This window comes from Hyperolius riggenbachi, chromosome 12 (assembly GCF_040937935.1).
Source record: "Hyperolius riggenbachi isolate aHypRig1 chromosome 12, aHypRig1.pri, whole genome shotgun sequence".
NCBI classification, from domain to species: domain Eukaryota; kingdom Metazoa; phylum Chordata; class Amphibia; order Anura; family Hyperoliidae; genus Hyperolius; species Hyperolius riggenbachi.
In genome coordinates this window covers 22,534,963-22,553,209 of record NC_090657.1, presented here as the reverse complement: position 1 = coordinate 22,553,209, position 18,247 = coordinate 22,534,963, and the positions used below count along the sequence as shown (strand labels likewise).

The 18,247-nt window shown below is 48.0% G+C and overlaps 1 protein-coding gene across 2 annotated transcripts in view; it reads left to right on the top strand.

The window, feature by feature from the left end:
* RAB11FIP4 (RAB11 family interacting protein 4) overlaps positions 1 to 18,247 on the top strand; it is a 130,329-nt gene that overhangs the window by 56,914 nt on the left and 55,168 nt on the right. Inside the window, exon 1 of one of the 2 annotated variants that reach the window (XM_068264486.1) lies at positions 6,398 to 6,587. The exons of the other annotated variant lie outside the window; for it this stretch is intronic. Coding sequence (XP_068120587.1) covers positions 6,528 to 6,587 — 60 coding nt within the window. The 5' untranslated portion in view covers positions 6,398 to 6,527. Of the gene's footprint in view, positions 1 to 6,397; positions 6,588 to 18,247 lie in introns of those variants that run through there. 2 annotated transcript variants of the gene reach the window in all.

Genomic DNA, 18,247 nt, shown 5'->3' with positions numbered 1-18,247 from the left:
CTGTAGACATTCAACAGATCAGTATCTGCAAAAGATCTGTTCCTGCCAAAGATCTGTTCCTGCAAATTGCATTCATAGTCTATGAGATCTGCAGATTATCATACACACCTTGTTTAACTGACATTCATCTGCAGATCAGACAATCATCTGAAGATCCATCCTGGTGGATCTGATCTGCAGATGAATGTCTGTTAAACAAGGTGTGTATGATGATCTGCAGATATCATAGACTATGAATGCATTTTGCAGGAACAGATCTTTTGCAGATACTGATCTGTTGCATGTGTACAGCATCTTTGTGTGCAGCATCTTGCAAAGATTTCTGTATGATGGAGAGTTCAGCTCCATAGAATAGACTGTGTAGAGTATGGCTCTCATACTACATGGAAGGGGGTGAAATTGGTCTGTGATCTTTCATTTTCAAAAGACTATAGTCTGATGTGTGTATGAGCCTTAAGTCTGAGGGCCCATTTCCACTATTGCGAATTCGCATGCGTTTTCGCATGCAAATTCGCATAGCAATACAAGTGAATGGGACTGTTTCCACTTGTCAGGATTTCTTTGCGTTTTTCTGTGCAGAAAAAATTCGCATGGGAGAGCCATCAGAATTCGCATACCGCATACCGCGAATCGCATACAATGTATTTAATAGGAAATTTACATGAGGTTTGGGTATGCGAATTTTCATGCGAATTCGCATAGAAACAATGGAAGAGCACACCAGCACTGCCATGGTTAAATTCGCATACATCGTCATCCATGCGAATTTGCATGTTTTCCTTCTGTCCTGTAAAATCGATCGATTTGCGGCCGATTTCGATCGACTTCAATTGATCTGACATGCTGGAAAATCTAGGTCGATCTGTTGAAATTGCTTATCATTTTGCATTGGACCTAATGGAAATCTGATGGCAAAAAAATGCCATCAGATCGATTTTCAATAGATTTCATACTGAAATCTATTAGAAATCTGTTCCTAGTAAAAATGTTCCTAAACACATCAGATAGATGGGCAAGCACGGTGGCGTAGTGGTTAGCTCTCTCGCCTTGCAGCACTGGGTCCCTGGTTCGAATCCCAGCCAGGGCACTATCTGCAAAGAGTTTGTATGTTCTCTCCGTGTCTGCGTGGGTTTCCTCCGGGCACTCCGGTTTCCTCCCACATTCCAAAAACATACGGATAAGTTAATTGGCTCCCCGTAAAATTGGCCCTAGACTACAGTACTTACACTACATAATATAGACATATGACAATGGTAGGGATTAGATTGTGAGCTCCTTGAGGGACAGTTAGTGACAAGATATATATATATATATATATATATATACACTGTACAGCGCTGCGTAATATGTCGGCGCTATATAAATACTAAATAATAATAATAATAATAATAGATAAGAAATCTATCTGATGATCTATCTGCTGCTAATCTAACAAGTGTATGGCCACCTTAAGGCTGCATTTCCACTTGTGCGGTGCGAATTGCCGCGGTAAAAACGAATTTCGCATGCGGGTCTATGCGAATGATCTGCAGATCCTCATACACACCTTGTTTAACAGACATTCATCTGCAGATCAGATCCACCAGGATGGATTTTCAGATCTGCAGATGATTGTCTGATCTGCAGATGAATGTCTGTTAAACAAGGTGTATGGGCTGGTGCACACCGAGCGGCTATTTCAGCGTTTCTGCAGCCGCTTGCGGCTGCGGATACGCTTGGTCAATGTATCTCAATGGGGTGGTGCCCACCAGAGCGGGAGGCGTTTTGCAGAAACGAAAATGCCGGGGTGAGGCATTTTTTGGATTTCGGATGCGTTTCTGCCTCAATGTTAAGTATAGGAAAAACACAAACCGCTCTGAAAAACGCCTGTTCAGAGCGGTTTTTGTTACAGAAGCTGTTCAGTAACAGCTTTACTGTAACAATATATGAAATGTACTATACTGAAATCCGCTGCAGCAATCCGCAAAACGCTAGCAAAACGCCATAGAAAAATAAGAAAAAGCGTTTCAAAATCTGCTAGCATTTTGCGGATCTGCTAGCGGTTTTTGGTGTGCACCGGGCCTGTATGAGGATCTGCAGATCTCATAGACTATGAATGCAATTTGCAGGAACGGATCTTTGGCAGGAATAGATCTTTTGCAGATACTGATCTTTTGTGTCTGTACAGCATCTGTGTGCAGCATCTTGCAAAGATTTCTGTCTGATGGGGAGTTCAGCTCCATAGAATAGACTGTGTAGAGTATGGCTCTCATACTACATGAAGGGTAAGATTGGTCTGTGATCTTTCATTTTCAAAAGACTATGGTCTGATGTGTGTATGAGCCTTACAGTCCTCTTTATTGTACAGCGCTGTGGTGGGTCCTAGTTTTATAAATAAAGAATATCAGTAATGTAAATTTCCATTAGGAGCGATTCCATTGAGCGATTATGCACCTACAAATGTAGACATCGTTCTATACGATTTTTGAATGCATGTATATTTTTGTGTGTAAATGTGCGCGTTCCTGTGTGTTTTTTTTACTCTGCATTTCCACTTAAGTTCGCTGTTTCCAAATTCCTGCCTTTTTTTAAAATGTTATGTATGCACCAAAAGATGCGCAAAACCCATAGATGGGATGCGCATTTATGCAACACCATGGAGAATCATTACGTGCAAATTGCACGTGGGCAGAAAAGGCAAATTTCTGTCAGATTTTTTTCTGCACACAAAAATTGGCGCTAGTTTACTTTAGGGGACCCAGCAGGAAACCTCATAGGGAAATACGACTTACTTGACTGGGTGGACGGCACACTCTCAGGGCTTGCTCACACCGCAGGCGTTTTTGTTATTTTTTAAGCGCGGGCAATTTTTAAAAATCGCCCTGAAAGCGTTTACACAATGATTCTCTACGACCTAGGTTCTCAACATGTGGTACGCGTACCCCAGGGGGTACTTCTGATGGTTCTAGGGGGTACTCAGGCTTGATATACTTAACCAAGAATAACAAATTTAGAGTTTTAGAAAATTATAAATCTTATTTAAACAAAGCCAAATTAGTATTTTAGCTAATTAAAAGCCATAGTAAATGTTTGTAAATTGTTTAGAACCAATTATCATGTACTACGATTCAATATATATTTGTCAAGGGGTACTTGTGATAATGTTTACTATTCTAGGGGGTACTTGGTGAGTTCAGGGTTTCAAAAGTGGTACATAACAATAAAATGTTGAGAAACACTGTTCTACGAGATAGTTCATATGTAAGCTGTTCGTTTTCGATCCGTTTAGATAAGCGGTGCTTGAGTCATTTTTGAGGGGATTCCGCCTCAATAGAAGGTATAAGAAAAATGCAAAACGCTCACAAAACCGCCTTGTGGGACAATTGCGTTCGCGTTTTTAAGAATAAATACATTGTATTTATTATTTTCCAGATCGAAGAGTTCAGTTCCCGACTTGCGTCAGGGAGTCAATTACCAAAACACTCGGGAAAAACGCGCCAGAAACCGCTAACCACAAAAAAGAATCGCCCACCAAAGCGCCGGAAATCGGAAAGAAAAAACGCCTCAAAATAATCCCACCGCGGACGGACACACGAGCCGAACGCAATGTAAACAAGGCCTCAAACTGCTAGGTTTCCAATAGGTTGGAGTAAAGTACGCCAAAGCTATTCAGCCAATCACAGTACTCTGTGCTGTAACAGGGTGCTATGATTGGAGAACGGTTCCCTATGAGATTTCCTGCTGGGTCCCCTAAAGTAGACTAGCGCCCGAAAACTAGTATGCAGCGGAAATGTATCCTTAGATCAGTGGTTACCAACCTTTTCCGGCCCGGGGAACACTTTCTGACCGCGGGTGTTTGCGCGACCTCGTGGACAGTGCCGTGCGCAGCAGGCTATGGGGGGGCTGGGGTGCGGCTGCATAGCTAGCATAGTTGCCCCAGTATAGGGAGTTTAGTTGCCCCAGTATGGCTAGTATAGTTACCCCAGTATAGTGCCCCAGTATAGCTAGTATAGTGCCCCAGTATAGCTAGTATAGTCCCAGTATGGATAGGTACTGCCACAGTATAGTGCCCAGTATGGGTAGGTAGTGCCCCAGTATAGCCAGTAAAGTGCCCAGTATAGGTAGGTAGTGCCCAGTATAGCTAGTATAGTGCCCAGATAGCTAGTATAGTGCCCAGTATAGCTAGCATGGTGCCCAGTATAGCTAGTATAGTGCCCAGTATAGGTAGGTAGTGCCCCAGTATAGCTAGTATAGTGCCCAATATAGCTTCCTAGTATGGGTAGGTGTGCCCCTCCCCCCCTCCGCGGCCACCGCTCCTGTTACCTTATCATGAGCGGGCGGCCGCTTGTCCGATTAGATTCCCCCGTTGTAGCCGCTCTCCTCTGTGGCATCTCCTATTACAGCAGCGCGCTCGGCGGCTGCTGTGATGAGCAGGAAGCGGTACAGCGGCTTTCTGTAGCGGCGATATGCATTGCCGTTACCATGGGACCCGCTGTACTGCTTCCTGCTCATCACAGCAGCCGCCGAGCGCGCTGCTGTAATAGGAGATGCCACAGAGGAGAGCGGCTACTACGGGGGAATCTAACCGGACAAGCGGCCACCCGCTCATGATAAGGTAACAGGAGCGGCGGCCGCGGGGAGGGGAGGAGCGAGAGGCCAGACCTGAACGGCACACCAGGCAACATCCCGCGGCGCTGCCTTAGATTATTATTATTATTGATTTATAAAGCACCAACATATCCCGTGCCGCTGTACAAAGTCAGAAACAACCATGGGGTATATAATATTACAGGCAATGATGTACGTGAAATATAGACAGTGGTACAGAATGACAGACAGTATGTCACCCCTGAGTATTGTCTGTAACCTAAATGTATGTCCAGCGCTGCGTAATATGTTGGCGCTTTATAAATACAATAAATAAATAATAAAGAATGCAGGATTGGTAATTGCAGTGACAAAACGTAGCACAATGAATAAAATCTATAACAAATTCCAACACACAAGATTTCCAAGACAAACAAATTCCAATGACCTTGCAAGCTTACAGTTTAAAGGGATGGAATTCGTTCATTCGGATGTAGCAAAAAACGAGCATAAATAGAAATAGTTCCTATAGGATAAGTGACATTTGGATGTAGTGGCAATTCAGAACAACAGAATAATACAATGGCTATCATTCACAAAGGAGCTGTCAGTAAGGGGAATCAATGCGGGAAAACACCGCTGCCGGTATTTTAGACTTCTGGGTGGGCATTCATAAGAATGTATCCATGTGAGATAGCAGTGCGGAGATTCCCCGAATTAGGCAGGCGGTAGGCTTGCGGAGACACGGAAGCAGCCGAGTTGATACATTTCTCCGTGTTCCGCTTTACTGCAGCTGCCTGGGAGGTCTGCGTCTCCATTCACTTAAGCTGAGTACACACGTACGATAACAATCGTTCGAAAACGAACGATAACGACAATCGGCCCGATAATCGTGCGTTCCAAATTTTCAAACGATTGTTTTTTGGACGATAACGACCGTTATCGTTCAATCCGACCGATCCAACCCGGCTGATTTTTTCGAAAGATAAGCATTCACTCGTTGCAGTGTGTACAAAGATTGTCCGATAATGATTATCTGTGGAGTAGTACGCATGTTCTTATTGCCTGTCATAACGTCACTCCCGTTTGCGCACGCATTTTTTTTATCGTTCGTAGTTCAGTACTTTATACTTATATCGTTCACGTGTGTACACAATCGTTCATTACGAACAATCTTTTCGGTCTAATTTGAATATCGTGTAAACATCACGAATCGATCGTAACAAACGATCTTTATCGTACGTCTATACGAACCCTTACATTGGTATCGCCACATCAGAGTGAGCGGTACTTCCCGACCTCACACCGCTTGCGGTGATCTTTATGAATTTACATTTTGCTACATTTGTTTTCCGATAATCACCGCACAAGGCAGTGATTTATCGCTCTGCTCGGTAGTGTCATTTTTTCATGTGGAAAGAGCCTTTATGAATGCTGACTTTGCCAAGTGTTCGATAAAGTCAGCTGTTTTATGCATTTCCGCATGCGGAAATGCTTTATGAATGATAGCCAATGTGATGTGCAGTGTGTACACATGGTGTGAGTACTATGCATTGTGTATATACAAGCTTTGTACAGTTTAGGCTGTGCACACTGTGAGCATATACTATATGTATGGTGTGTACCTGGTGTGATTACACAGTGTGTGTATAGTGTGTCTGATGTGATTACACAGTGTGTATTGTGTGTGGGGTGATACTGGTTGTGTCATTGTCGGGGGTGGGGTGTCTCCATTGCTCACTGAAAATGCCTGGAGGAGGGAGGGATTTTGTTAAGCGAAACTCCCCTCCTGCTGCCCCCTCCCTGGTGACGTCAGGCGTGATGGCTGTTGCCTGGTGACGGGAGGGGGTGGTTTTGGACTAGGCTGCTGGCCTCATACATACACAGGCTGTGCATTCAGTGTGCTGTGGCCGTAGGATTGGAACTGCCTCTGTAGGAGTCTCCAGCACCGTAACGGGTGAATGTCGGCCCTGGTTACGCACAGACAGCGGTATGAGAGCCCTACTCACCTCCGTGCCAAGGTAAAGGGGCACCAGACGTGTGGGGGAGGGGTAGGGGGCTGCCGTTACCCTGAGACAGGCTGCTGGATTCTGTTCTGTCTCTGAGCAGCTTCATACATCCCACAGTCTGAGGGCCAATTCATACTGCCCAGGACCTCTTCCGTACACCCCACTCTGCCGTAATCCATGTCAATGCCACCCACAGAGCCAGGGAGAACGCCAATACATAGCACACTGCCCAGGATCACCCCAATACAGCCCGCACTGCCCAGGATCACCCCAATGCGTAGCGTACTCTGCCCAGGATCACCACATTACATATCACACTGCCCAGGATCACCCCAATACAGCCTATATGGCACAGGAACACGTTAATACACCCCACACTTCCCAGGATCACCCTAATACACCCCACATATCCCAGGATCACCCCAATACATCCCACACTGCCCAGGATGACCCCAATACACCCCACACTGCACAGGATCACCCCAATACACCCCACACTGCCCAGGATCACCCCAATACTCTACACTGCCCAGGATCGCTCCCACCCCCCCTGCACTGCCCGGGATCACCCCAATACCCCCTGCTATGCCCAGGATCACCCCAATACCCCTCCACACTGCCCAGGATCACCCCAATACCCCCCACACTGCCCAGGATGACCCCAATACACCCCACACTGCACAGGATCACCCCAATACACCCCACATATCCCAGGATCACCCCAATACACCCCACACTGCCCAGGTTGACCCCAATACACCCCACACTGCACAGGATCACCCCAATACACCCCACACTGCCCAGGATCACCCCAATACTCTTTACACTGCCCAGGATCGCCCCCACCCCCCCTGCACTGCCCGGGATCACCCCAATACCCCCTGCTATGCCCAGGATCATCCCAATACCCCTCCACACTGCCCAGGATCACCCCAATACAGCCCACACTGCCCAGGATCATCCTAATACCCCCCACACTGCCCAGGATCACCCCAATACCCGCTGTGATGCCCAGGATCACCCCAATATACCCCACACTGCCCAGGATCATCCCAATACCCCCTGCACTGCCCAAGATCACCCCAATACACCTAACACTGCCCAGGATCACCCCACACTGCCCAGGATTACCCCAATACACCCCACACTGCCCAGGATCACCCCAATACACCCCACACTGCCCAAGATCATCCCAATACCCCCTGCACTGCCCTAGGATCACCCCAATACACCCCACACTGCCCAGGATCATCCCAATACCCCCACACTGCCCAGGATCACCACAATACCCCCTGCTATGCCCAGGATCACCCCAATACCCGCTGCACTGCCCAGGATCACCCCAATACCCCCTGCACTGCCCAGGAGCACCCCAATATACCCCACACTGCCCAGGATCACACTAATACCCCCTGTACTGTCCAGGATCACCCCAATACATCCTATATGGCCCAGGATCACCCCAATACCCCCTGCATTGCCCAGGATCACCCCAATTTATCCCACATTGCTCAATCACCCATTTAATCCTCCACTGCAAGCAGCACCCCAAAACATCCTACACTGCCCAGAACCACCCCTAAAACACCCCACAGTGCCTGAGATCACCCTACACTGCCCAACAGCACTCCAATACACCCTACCATGTCCCGTATTACCCCAGTACAGCTGATACTACCCAATACACACCCCACACTGTCCAACTCGCGCTGATAGTCTCTGTAATCCATGATCTCCTAAAGAATTCCAGTGTTTCTCGGAAATATCAGGCCAGCACTCCCTGCACAAACTGCCAACAAGAGTTCACGCATGACATGGCCAGATTTGTTACACCATGTTTGTTACTTTGTTTATTGTTTACAACCAGTGTGATGCTTCTGCAGAGACTGTTTATCATCACTGTACAATCACCCTTGTGTCCCTCACAGAGTGTACAGACAGGAAGCCCAGTGTGTGCCCACATTGTTGTCCCCCAGCAAACTGGATAGACCTCTTCACCTTTCAGGAATGCAGTCTGGTGTAAAAAGATGTCAGACATCACATTTTATCACTGGGGAGGAGGTGCGGTGGAGGGCGGCGGTCGGCAGGGTGAATGCTGACTGGTTGCTTGCATTACGCAGGTTAATTGATTGGTGGTTCCCGAATCTGATTAGCCTGCTGAAGCAGAATTTGCATATTATTCTAATATTTCGATCACCATCACTGATTTAGAAGTAAAAAATGGGATCTGGCTGGAGGCCAACGCTTGTCCACACAATGCATTCTGATCAGTGACGCAGCTAAGGAGCTGTGGGCCCCGGTGCAAGTTTTACAATGGAGCCCCCCAAGCACTCTATACATAACAATTGATACAGTGCACCAAAACCTGCCAATGGCAACTGCAGTGTCAGAGGTGCAAGAAGGGGATGGGGAATAGTTTGTTAATCACTACTATTCAAAGTATCTATAGAAGTGATTATTATGAGCACAGGACCAATAGAGAGCTAATACTGTAGTTGAGGGAGGGCCCTTCGGGGCCCCTCTGGTCCAAGGACCCCGATGCGGTCGCTACCTCGGCAACCCCTATTGCTACGCCCCTGATTCTGATCTAGCAATTTGCTGACAATGTTGCATTGTAATGTGAAGCAGGGGTTTAGGTTGGGCCCTGCAGTGGTGTAGCAATAGGTAATGCAGAGGTTGTGACTGTTTGGAGGCCCCTGGACTTAATGGGCCCACCACCATCCAGTGTAGAATTTCTGTTTACTCACGTTTATTGAAAGGTCAAAAACATACAAGTAAGAATAGTTAGATGAAAAAAAAACAGCACTGAAACAATGTAATGAAAAATAACAAACATAACAAACAATCTAGGCATTCCTATATATAAGATGGCTTGTAGATATACTGTAGAAGTGCTATTTAGTGGTAACAACAATAACAACAATAACAATAATATTTATATAGCGCTTTTCTCCCTGGGGACTCAAAGCGCTGTGGCCCTGCATTATGCAGTCTCAAAGGCTCGGGAAAAGAGGTGAGTTTTTAGCCCTTTTTTTAAAGCTGTCCAGAGAAGGAGCCTCTCGTACTGATTGTGGAAGTGAGTTCCATAGAGTAGGGGCTGCGTAGGAAAAGGCCCGAGCACCAAATGTTAAGTGTATCCTGGGAATAACCAGCTTCATCTTGTTGGCAGAGCGGAGGGTGCGTGGAGGGGCATAAAGTTCCAATAGATCCGCTATGTATTTGGGTCCCATGTGGTGTAGAGCCTTGAATGTCAGCAGGCAGATCTTAAAATTGATTCTCCATTTTACTGGCAACCAGTGAAGAGTTTGCAGTACTGGGGTGATGTGTGAGCTGCGGGGGGCATTGCAGTACTGGGGTGATGTGTGAGCTGCGGGGGGCATTGGCTAGGAGTCTGGCTGCAGCATTCTGTACTAGCTGTAAGGGGTGCAGAACCTTTTCTGTAGATCCGATGAACAGGGCGTTGCAGTAGTCTAGGCGGGAGGATACAAATGCATGAACCAGGGCAGGTAGGTCTTCAGCTGGTATAGTCATCAGCCCTAAATAAACTGACAAGGCCTTAATTTACTAAGTTTATCTCTTGTCCTCCTGGGCGTTACGGACGAGCTCGTCCAGTATAGGCTCATACATACATCAGACTATAGTCTTTGGAAAATGAAAGATCACAGACCAATTTTACCCCCTTCCACGTAGTATGAGAGCCATACCTAACACAGTCTATTCTATGGAGCTGAACTCCCCATCAGACAGAAATCTTTGCAAGATGCTGCACACAAAGATGCTGCACACACACAACAGATCAGTATCTGCAAAAGATTTGGATAAAAAATTTTTTTAAACACGCAGCTAGCACTTTGCTAGCTGCGTGTCTTACCCGCTCGCCGCCGATGCGCCGCTACCCGCCGCGAAAGAGAGCCCACCCTCCCCCCCCCGGCAGACCCCTTGCGCAGCCTGGCCAATCACCGCCAGGCTGCGCTATGGGGTGGATCGGGACTCCCCCTGACGTCGATGACGTCATTCTGTTTGTCGCCATGGAGACGGGGAAGCCCTACAGGAAATCCCGTTCAGAGCGGTACTTCCTGATGGGTTTGATCGCCGGCGGCGATCGGAAGGGTGGGAGGGAGGCTGCAGGGAAGGGGGGAATAATGTAGCTAGCGCTAGGCTAGCTACATGATAAAAAAAATAAATAAATTATCAATTAGGTGATAAATAAGTCGTGTATGAGAAGTTTTGTGAATAGAGCCCTTTGTAATTGAAAAAGTACCAAAAAGTAGGTGAGAAAGTACTATCAAAATTATTTTCAGTATTTTCTTGCTTGCTGCTGGCTTAAAAGGATTTTTTTTTTGGACAAGGTGTGAAAATATCACCTAATGCTGGGCATACTCTTATCTTTTTGCATTGTCCTCAATGCGTAATCGAGCGGCGAAACGATCGGGCGGGACATCGAACGTGTCGGAAATGATCTATCGAGCCATCTAAATGGGTCAGAATCGAGCCGTGTATTCCCAGCATGAGGGCTCGTTTCCACTATCGTGAATCCGCATGCGTCCAACGCAATGCCTGATTCGCACATGTAATGCAAGTGGATGGGCCTGTTTCCACTGTAGCATTGTTGAGGTGCATTTTTTTCAGCGGTGAAAAAAACGCACAAAAGAGCCGCAGAATTTGCCTGCGAGTGGAATGCATGCGAATCGCTGCTAATGTATTTAATAGGGAATTCGCATGCTGTTTTGGTATGCGAATTTTCATGTGAATTCGCATGAAATCAATGGAAAAGCACACCGGCATTGCCATGGTTAAATTCGCATACATCGTCAGCCATGCAAATTTTCATGCGAATTCTGCCGCAGCGATTTCGCCACGCAATAGTGTAAACGGGCCCTCAGAGAAAACGCGAGAGATCTTCTGCATGACCCTTGTACAGAGTCTATGGCTAAAGGTATTAGGTCAGGGGTCAGGGACCTTTTTGGCCGAGAGAGCCATAAACGCCACATATTTTAAGATGTATTTCCGTGAGAGCCATAACATTTTTCAAACTGGGACAGTAGGGCTCACGCCTCTGTTGCCATGGTGATGTGTATACAGTTGATCTGTCTGGCAGCGGAAGTGTCAGATACATCTTCAGCTTCTCTTGGGTTTCAGCAACATCAGCAATTTCCCAGAGAGCCAGACAGGAGAAATACTGACTAACAGCTTGTACAATTAGCAAGCTTACTTGGGGGTTGATTCATTTTTTAGGATGAGATTCCCACACTTTGGCCCAATAGGCTGCCTATCAAGTTACAAGCAGCCTATTGGGCCAATCGGAGTGCGGGGATCTTGTTCTACAAAGTCACTGGACCTGACAGGGTCCAAAGTTGGACAATTGGAGCAGCTGTTCGTTTTGGGGTAGTGCAAGTAAGTTAGTAGTGAATGCTACAGCAGTAGCGTGCACTACTTAGAAAATGTTACTTGCACTGCCACACTAAAGCTGTGCTGCTTGAGCAGTGTAGATTAGTGAATAAACCCCTACTGATTTGTCTGTGAGCCAGATGCAGCCATCAAAAGAGCCACATCTGTCTGCCGAGCCATAAATTCCCTACCCCTGTATTAGAGGAAAAGGATCAGCAGGATAGCCAGGCAACTGGTATTGCTTAAAAGGAAATAAATATGGCAGCCTCCATATTCCTCTCGCTTCAGTTGTCCTTTTAGGCCTCTTTCACAGTGAGACGTTGCGTTTGATGCGACGTCAAAGTCGCACAACGTGCCCCTAATGCAGCGCGTGTAGGTTATGAAACCGGACGTTATTTTGCATTGCGTTATGTGTCTCTTGGTGCGCCATTTTCGTTGCATACTGATGGAATGAAAACGGCCCATGCGTTACATTTAAAAAAACAAAAAAACATTACTGAGCATGTGCAACACACAATACAGCAGATGTATTGCTAAACGCACAGCATGCAGCACTTTCTAATAACGCAACGTGTGAATGTCGCACAGACTTTGCATTGCTGTGCGTCAGTCTGCATTAAAGTATTTTATAACGTGCGACTTTAACGTCTCACTGTGAAAGAGGCCTTCAGGTTTTTCCCAAGAGCCCCCACTGTAGAATTTCATTGGTGCTGGTAATGATCACCACAGTTTTGTGCTTTGAATGGTGGTAGTCATTGACAAGCTGCTCCCTTTACCTGCTTACACCTCCCTGACACTGACACTGTCCTTGGCAGGGCTTGCAGGGCCCATTGTAAAACTGGCAGTGGTGCACATAGCCCCCTAGCTATATCACTAGTTCCCTGCGTTCCTGGATGCCAGTGAGTGTGTGGCATTGCAGCTTTTTCAGAGGTGCAGCAATAGGAGATGTAGAGGTTGTGACTGCATCGGGTCCCATGGACCAGAGGGGCCCTTCTTAATCCATCTTATTCACTTTTTTATTGGTGCTATGCTAGTAATGAACACCACTATATGTGCATTGCATAATCCTTAAAGTGGCCTTGAACTCAGAACTTCCTCTCTGCTCTTAAAGACTAGCAACAGCATAATAACCTTTGAAGAAAAACATGTCTTTGTTACAGCTGATACAAACCCTGCAATAAATCTGCAGTGTGTCTACTTCCTGCTTTCATGGAAGCAGCCATAGAGTTAACACTCTGTGTTTACAAATTAGCTGCTCTGCGAGGCAGCCAGCTGACAGAGCTGAGAGATCAAATTACAGTTGCGATTAGTCATAGATAAGGGGGAATTAGACAGGCTAAACTCTCGAAATACATACAGGGTGCATTTCTCTACGTTTTGCTTCTCTCCCATGCAAGAGTTCAGAGCCACTTTAACAAACTGTTTCCTTAGGCTACTTACACAGCAGGACGTTGCGTTTAGGGGACGTTATAGGGCACATAACGTGCCCCTAACGCAACGCCTGGTGGTGTTGGAGCAGGACGTTACCAAGAGCCACGTTACAAGCAGCTCTTGGTGCGCCTGCTCTGTCGGAGGCGCTGCGGAGACCACGTGAGCGAAGCTCTCCGCATCACGTGGTCCCGCCAGCCAATCAGCGGCCGCTCCAAAGAGTAAACACTGCCAAGTAGCCATGTGCCTGGCTACATAGCGGCCTCTCCCCGCCTCCTCTCCGCCCCTAAAATAAAAAAAACACCCATACTGAGCACGTGCAAACAGTCTAACACGGCTTAGCCGCGTGTAAAGTACTGCATGCAGTACGTTGTCTTGACGTGAAGCGTTACAATGTAACGCAACGTGGGCACTGTGAACAGCCCATTGATTTTTCATTGCCGTGCGGTGGGGGTGCATTACAGGCTGCTCTAACGTGCGTCTGTAACGTCCCACTGTGAAAGCAGCCTTACTCTTATTTTATGGCTCTGACACTGCAGCTGTCCTTGGGAGGTTTTGGGTCTCCGCATCAGTAGTGCTTGGGGTCGCACATGAGGGCTGGTTCTGACTATGAGCGTTTGCGTACTTTTTAAAGCGCTGGTGATTTTAGAAATCGCCATAAAAGCGCTTGTGCAATGATTCCCTATGAGAGTGTTCACATAGGAGCGGTTCAATCTGCTCCCCAAAGTGCTGCCTGTACCATTTTCCGAGCGCTTTGGCTCAATGGAAGGTATAGGGAAATCGCAAAGCGCTCGAAAATGCGCTTTGTATAGTGATTTCCCCAGCGCTTTTATGAATAAATGATTGTATTTATTCATTTACGGGTGAAGCAGTTCACCTCCTGACTGAGTCAGGAAATGAAAAAACAAATCGCTCTGCAAAAGCACTTAGAAAAGCGCATTTCAAAGCGCAGGGAGAAGCGCTTACAGAACTCTAAAAACGCTCGGTGCTTGCAATAGTGCTGGCGATTTATAATGTGAACAGGGCCTGAGACTTGCACTGGGCCCCAAGCTCTTTAGTTACGCCACTGGGCCTCTTTCAGATTGGAAGATGAGCTGCCCACTTGTCGTGCGTCCTGTCTGCAGCTGACAAGCACCATGTGGTGCAATTAAAGTGCAGCTTGTAACACCACACGTGGCAGCGCTTGACAAGCCGGGGCTTTACCCAATTGCTGAGAACCGTGAAATGACACGTCTGAGCATGCTCAGATGTGACTCCATGCGGGGGTCGCCTGTCTACCGCTAAGAAGTGCCTGGCCAGCGCAAGAGAGCAGCTGACTATATTATACCGTGACCCTGAAGTGAGAAAAAGGTAGAGGCTGCCATGCCTGATCCCTTATTAAACCTATTCCATTTTCTAGCTGGCATGTTGATATTTTATCAATAAGTGTATAGCAGTGAAATCTTCCACAGCACTTTACAAACAGGATCAGTTCTAGCTAACATACATGGGGCACTAGCTCGCAACCCACTCCCAAACAAGCAATATATAGCGCCGAGCTCCCTCCCAATACCCCCCCGCCCGCACCATTAGGTGTGACTTTGTCCCCTCTCCTCAAATTTCTTTGTTCCCCCAGGCCCCCCACCTAAGCTAACAGTGGCACCCCAGGGCAGCAGAGTTATAGAGATACCGTGACCAAGAATTGAACTCCATCCCAATCAGTAGCTGATAACCCATTTTACATGAGAAATCTATTCCTTTTCACAAACGGATCATCAGGGGGCGCTGTATGGCTGATATTGTGGTGAAACCCCTCCCACATTGTAATGTCAGGACCATGGTGCTGACATCACACTGTGACACCCTTGTTGCATTGTGGGAAATAACAGCTGTTTCCAACTGCCAAAAAAGCAAGCAGCAACTACTTCCACTGACATCACCTGCTAGCAATAAAAATGTCACCATATGATAAATGTCAGAATGTAAATCACGGAGTGGGAAGATTTTACAATGGGCAAACACTGACTATATAATTTATACATAATTATTTGTAAAAATGAAGCACTTTTTTTTATTACATTATATTCACTGGAGTTCCTCTTTAAATCACCTGTCCGGCTGGTGGGCTTACCCCTGTGTTCCCTCCTGTGTCCTTCTGTCTCCAACTCCAAACACCGACACTCTTTTTCCATTGGCCAGCAGCATGTTACAAGGCCCAACAGACAACTATTGCCCAGTCTCCTCCTATGGAAGTGCCAGCCTGTTTCCTGAGTACATAGCCATGTTACTAACTGTCCCACAGTGGAGCTTACAATCTAATGTCCCTACCACAGTCATAGTATGATATCTCTACCACAATCTAGGAACCATTTTGGTTAACTTATGTATGTATTATGTTTTTGGGATGTGGGAGGAAACAGGAGTGCATGGAGGAAACATATGCAAACATTCAGAGATCATAGAAAAATGTAGACTGTCTGTGGGTCAGGGATCAAAGCCAGGACACCATTGCTGCAAAGCAAGAATGCTTTCCACTGCACTTTTGTGCTCCCCGTTCTAGTTTCAGCTACCATCACCCCTGGAACAAGCATGAATCCTGTGGAGTCACCTGACCTGATCTATTTACTGGTTGTGGGTCAGGAGGCAGAGGATCGTGGCTCCCTTAAGGCTACTTGCACACCAAGACGTTGCGTTAGGTGCTACGTTAAGGTCCCATAACGTGCACCTAACGCAAGGCTTGGTGCTCTTCAATGTGGATGACGGAGTGAGCCGCGTTGTGCAGCTCACATTGGCGACCGTGATGCGTACTCTTGGACGCATGCGGCATCACGTGGTCCCGCCCGGCCAATCACCGCACAGAGCGGCCGCTCCAGGAAGTAAACACTGCACGTCACAACGTGCAGTGAATATTAATTAGCCATGTGCCTGGCCGCTCTCCGCTCCTCCCCAACATGACTGAGCATGTGCAAACAGTCTAACGCGGCTTAAGCCGCTGTAACGCCGTAGCATGCTGCACTTTCGGGAGAACGTGCAGCGTTACATGTAACGCAACGTGGGCTGTGTGAACAGCCCACTTGTGTTACATTGCTGTGCGTTGGGGGAGCGTTACAGGCTGCACTAACGTGCGCCTGTAACGTCCCTGTGTGTAAGCAACCTTATACTCCATAAAAAACTGAAAGATTTTTACCCAGTCAGGTGTAAGCAGTGAACACTGACTTAGGCCTGGTGCACACCGAGCAGTTTTTGAAGCGATCTGCAAACCGCTTCCGTCTGTGACTGCCAATAAACTTCCACTATCCATGGCGGCCTGGAGCGGGAATAGTAATTAAAACGGCCCGGACTCGGAACAGTGCTTTTCAGCGCTGCTAGATTTGGGCGCAGCCGGCGCCTCCATAGACTATAATAGGAATCACTCCTATTGCAGCGCTCAGTGAGTAACGTCGGCGCCGTCAGAAGACGGAGTCGAGGTTGCTTAAAAAACACAATAATTCGGCCTCCAGCAATCGCTGGAAGACGAATTATTTCATTCCCCCACTATCAATGTCGGCCTGGAGGGGGAATAGTAATTAAAACGGCCCGGACTTCTGCAAAAGCAGGATCAGCCATATAACAGCTGTATCCTAGCTAGCTACATGATTTAAGAAAAAAAAATATTTAAAAAAATACTGCTGCACAGACACCCTGGCGATCTTAAAGGACTTACGAGGCCAACTGTGTAAAAAAAGTTAATTACTTGCCTCTCCGTTTCAGGCTTGGAGGACGCCGTCCGCGCCGCTCCGCCGGGTCCCCCCGCTCATTATCCCCCCGGGCCGGCTCCCGACCCCACGGCCCGGGTCGGGCTCTCCTTCCCCTCCAAAGATGGCCGTAGCGTGGATCGGAGGGGTTGGCCCTAGAGCTGCGCAGCCGCGGCCATCTTTGGAGGGGAAGGAGAGCCCGACCCGGGCCGTGGGGTCGGGAGCCGGCCCGAGGTAATAATGAGCGGGGGGACCCGGCGGAGCGGCACGGAGGGCGCGGACTGCGTCTTCCGTGCCTGAAACGGAGAGGCAAGTAATTAACTTTTTTTACACAGTTGGCCTCGTAAGTCCTTTAACCACTTGAGGACCCACCCTTTACCCCCCCTTAAGGACCAGCGCTGTTTGTTGTGATCTGTGCTGGGTGGGCTCTGCAGCCCCCAGCACAGATCAGGGTGCACGCAGAGCAATCAGATCGACCCCCTTTTTCCCCCCTATGGGGATGATGTGCAGGGGGGGTCTGATCGCTCCTGCGTGCAGGCTAGTTGCGGGGGGGGCACCTCAAAGCCCCCCTCCGCGGCGACATTCACCCCCCTCCCTCTCCTACCTCTCCCTCCCGGTGATCCGGGCTGCACAGGACGCTATCCGTCCTGTGCAGCCAGTGACAGGACGTCCCCTGTCACATGGAGGCGATCCCCGGCCGCTGATTGGCCGGGGATCGCCGATCTGCCTTACGGCGCTGCTGCGCAGCACCGCCGTACAATGTAAACAAAGCGGATTATTTCCGCTTGTGTTTACATTTAGCCTGCGAGCCGCCATCGGCGGCCCGCAGGCTATTCACGGAGCCCCCCGCCGTGATTTGACAGGAAGCAGCCGCTCGCGCGAGCGGCTGCTTCCCGATTAATCAGCTTGCAGCTGGCGACGCAGTACTGCGTCGCTGGTCCTGCAGCTGCCACTTTGCCGACGCACGGTATAAGCGTGCGGTCGGCAAGTGGTTAATAAAATGCCAGGGTGGTTAAAGGAGTTATCAGGCGTTTTCTGCTAAAATAAGTGCTACTTACCTGGGGTTTCGTCCAGCCCCAAGCTCCCAGCATCTCCCTCGCCGCAGCCGTTCACCGCCTCTGCTTCCTGGTCCACGGTGATGAT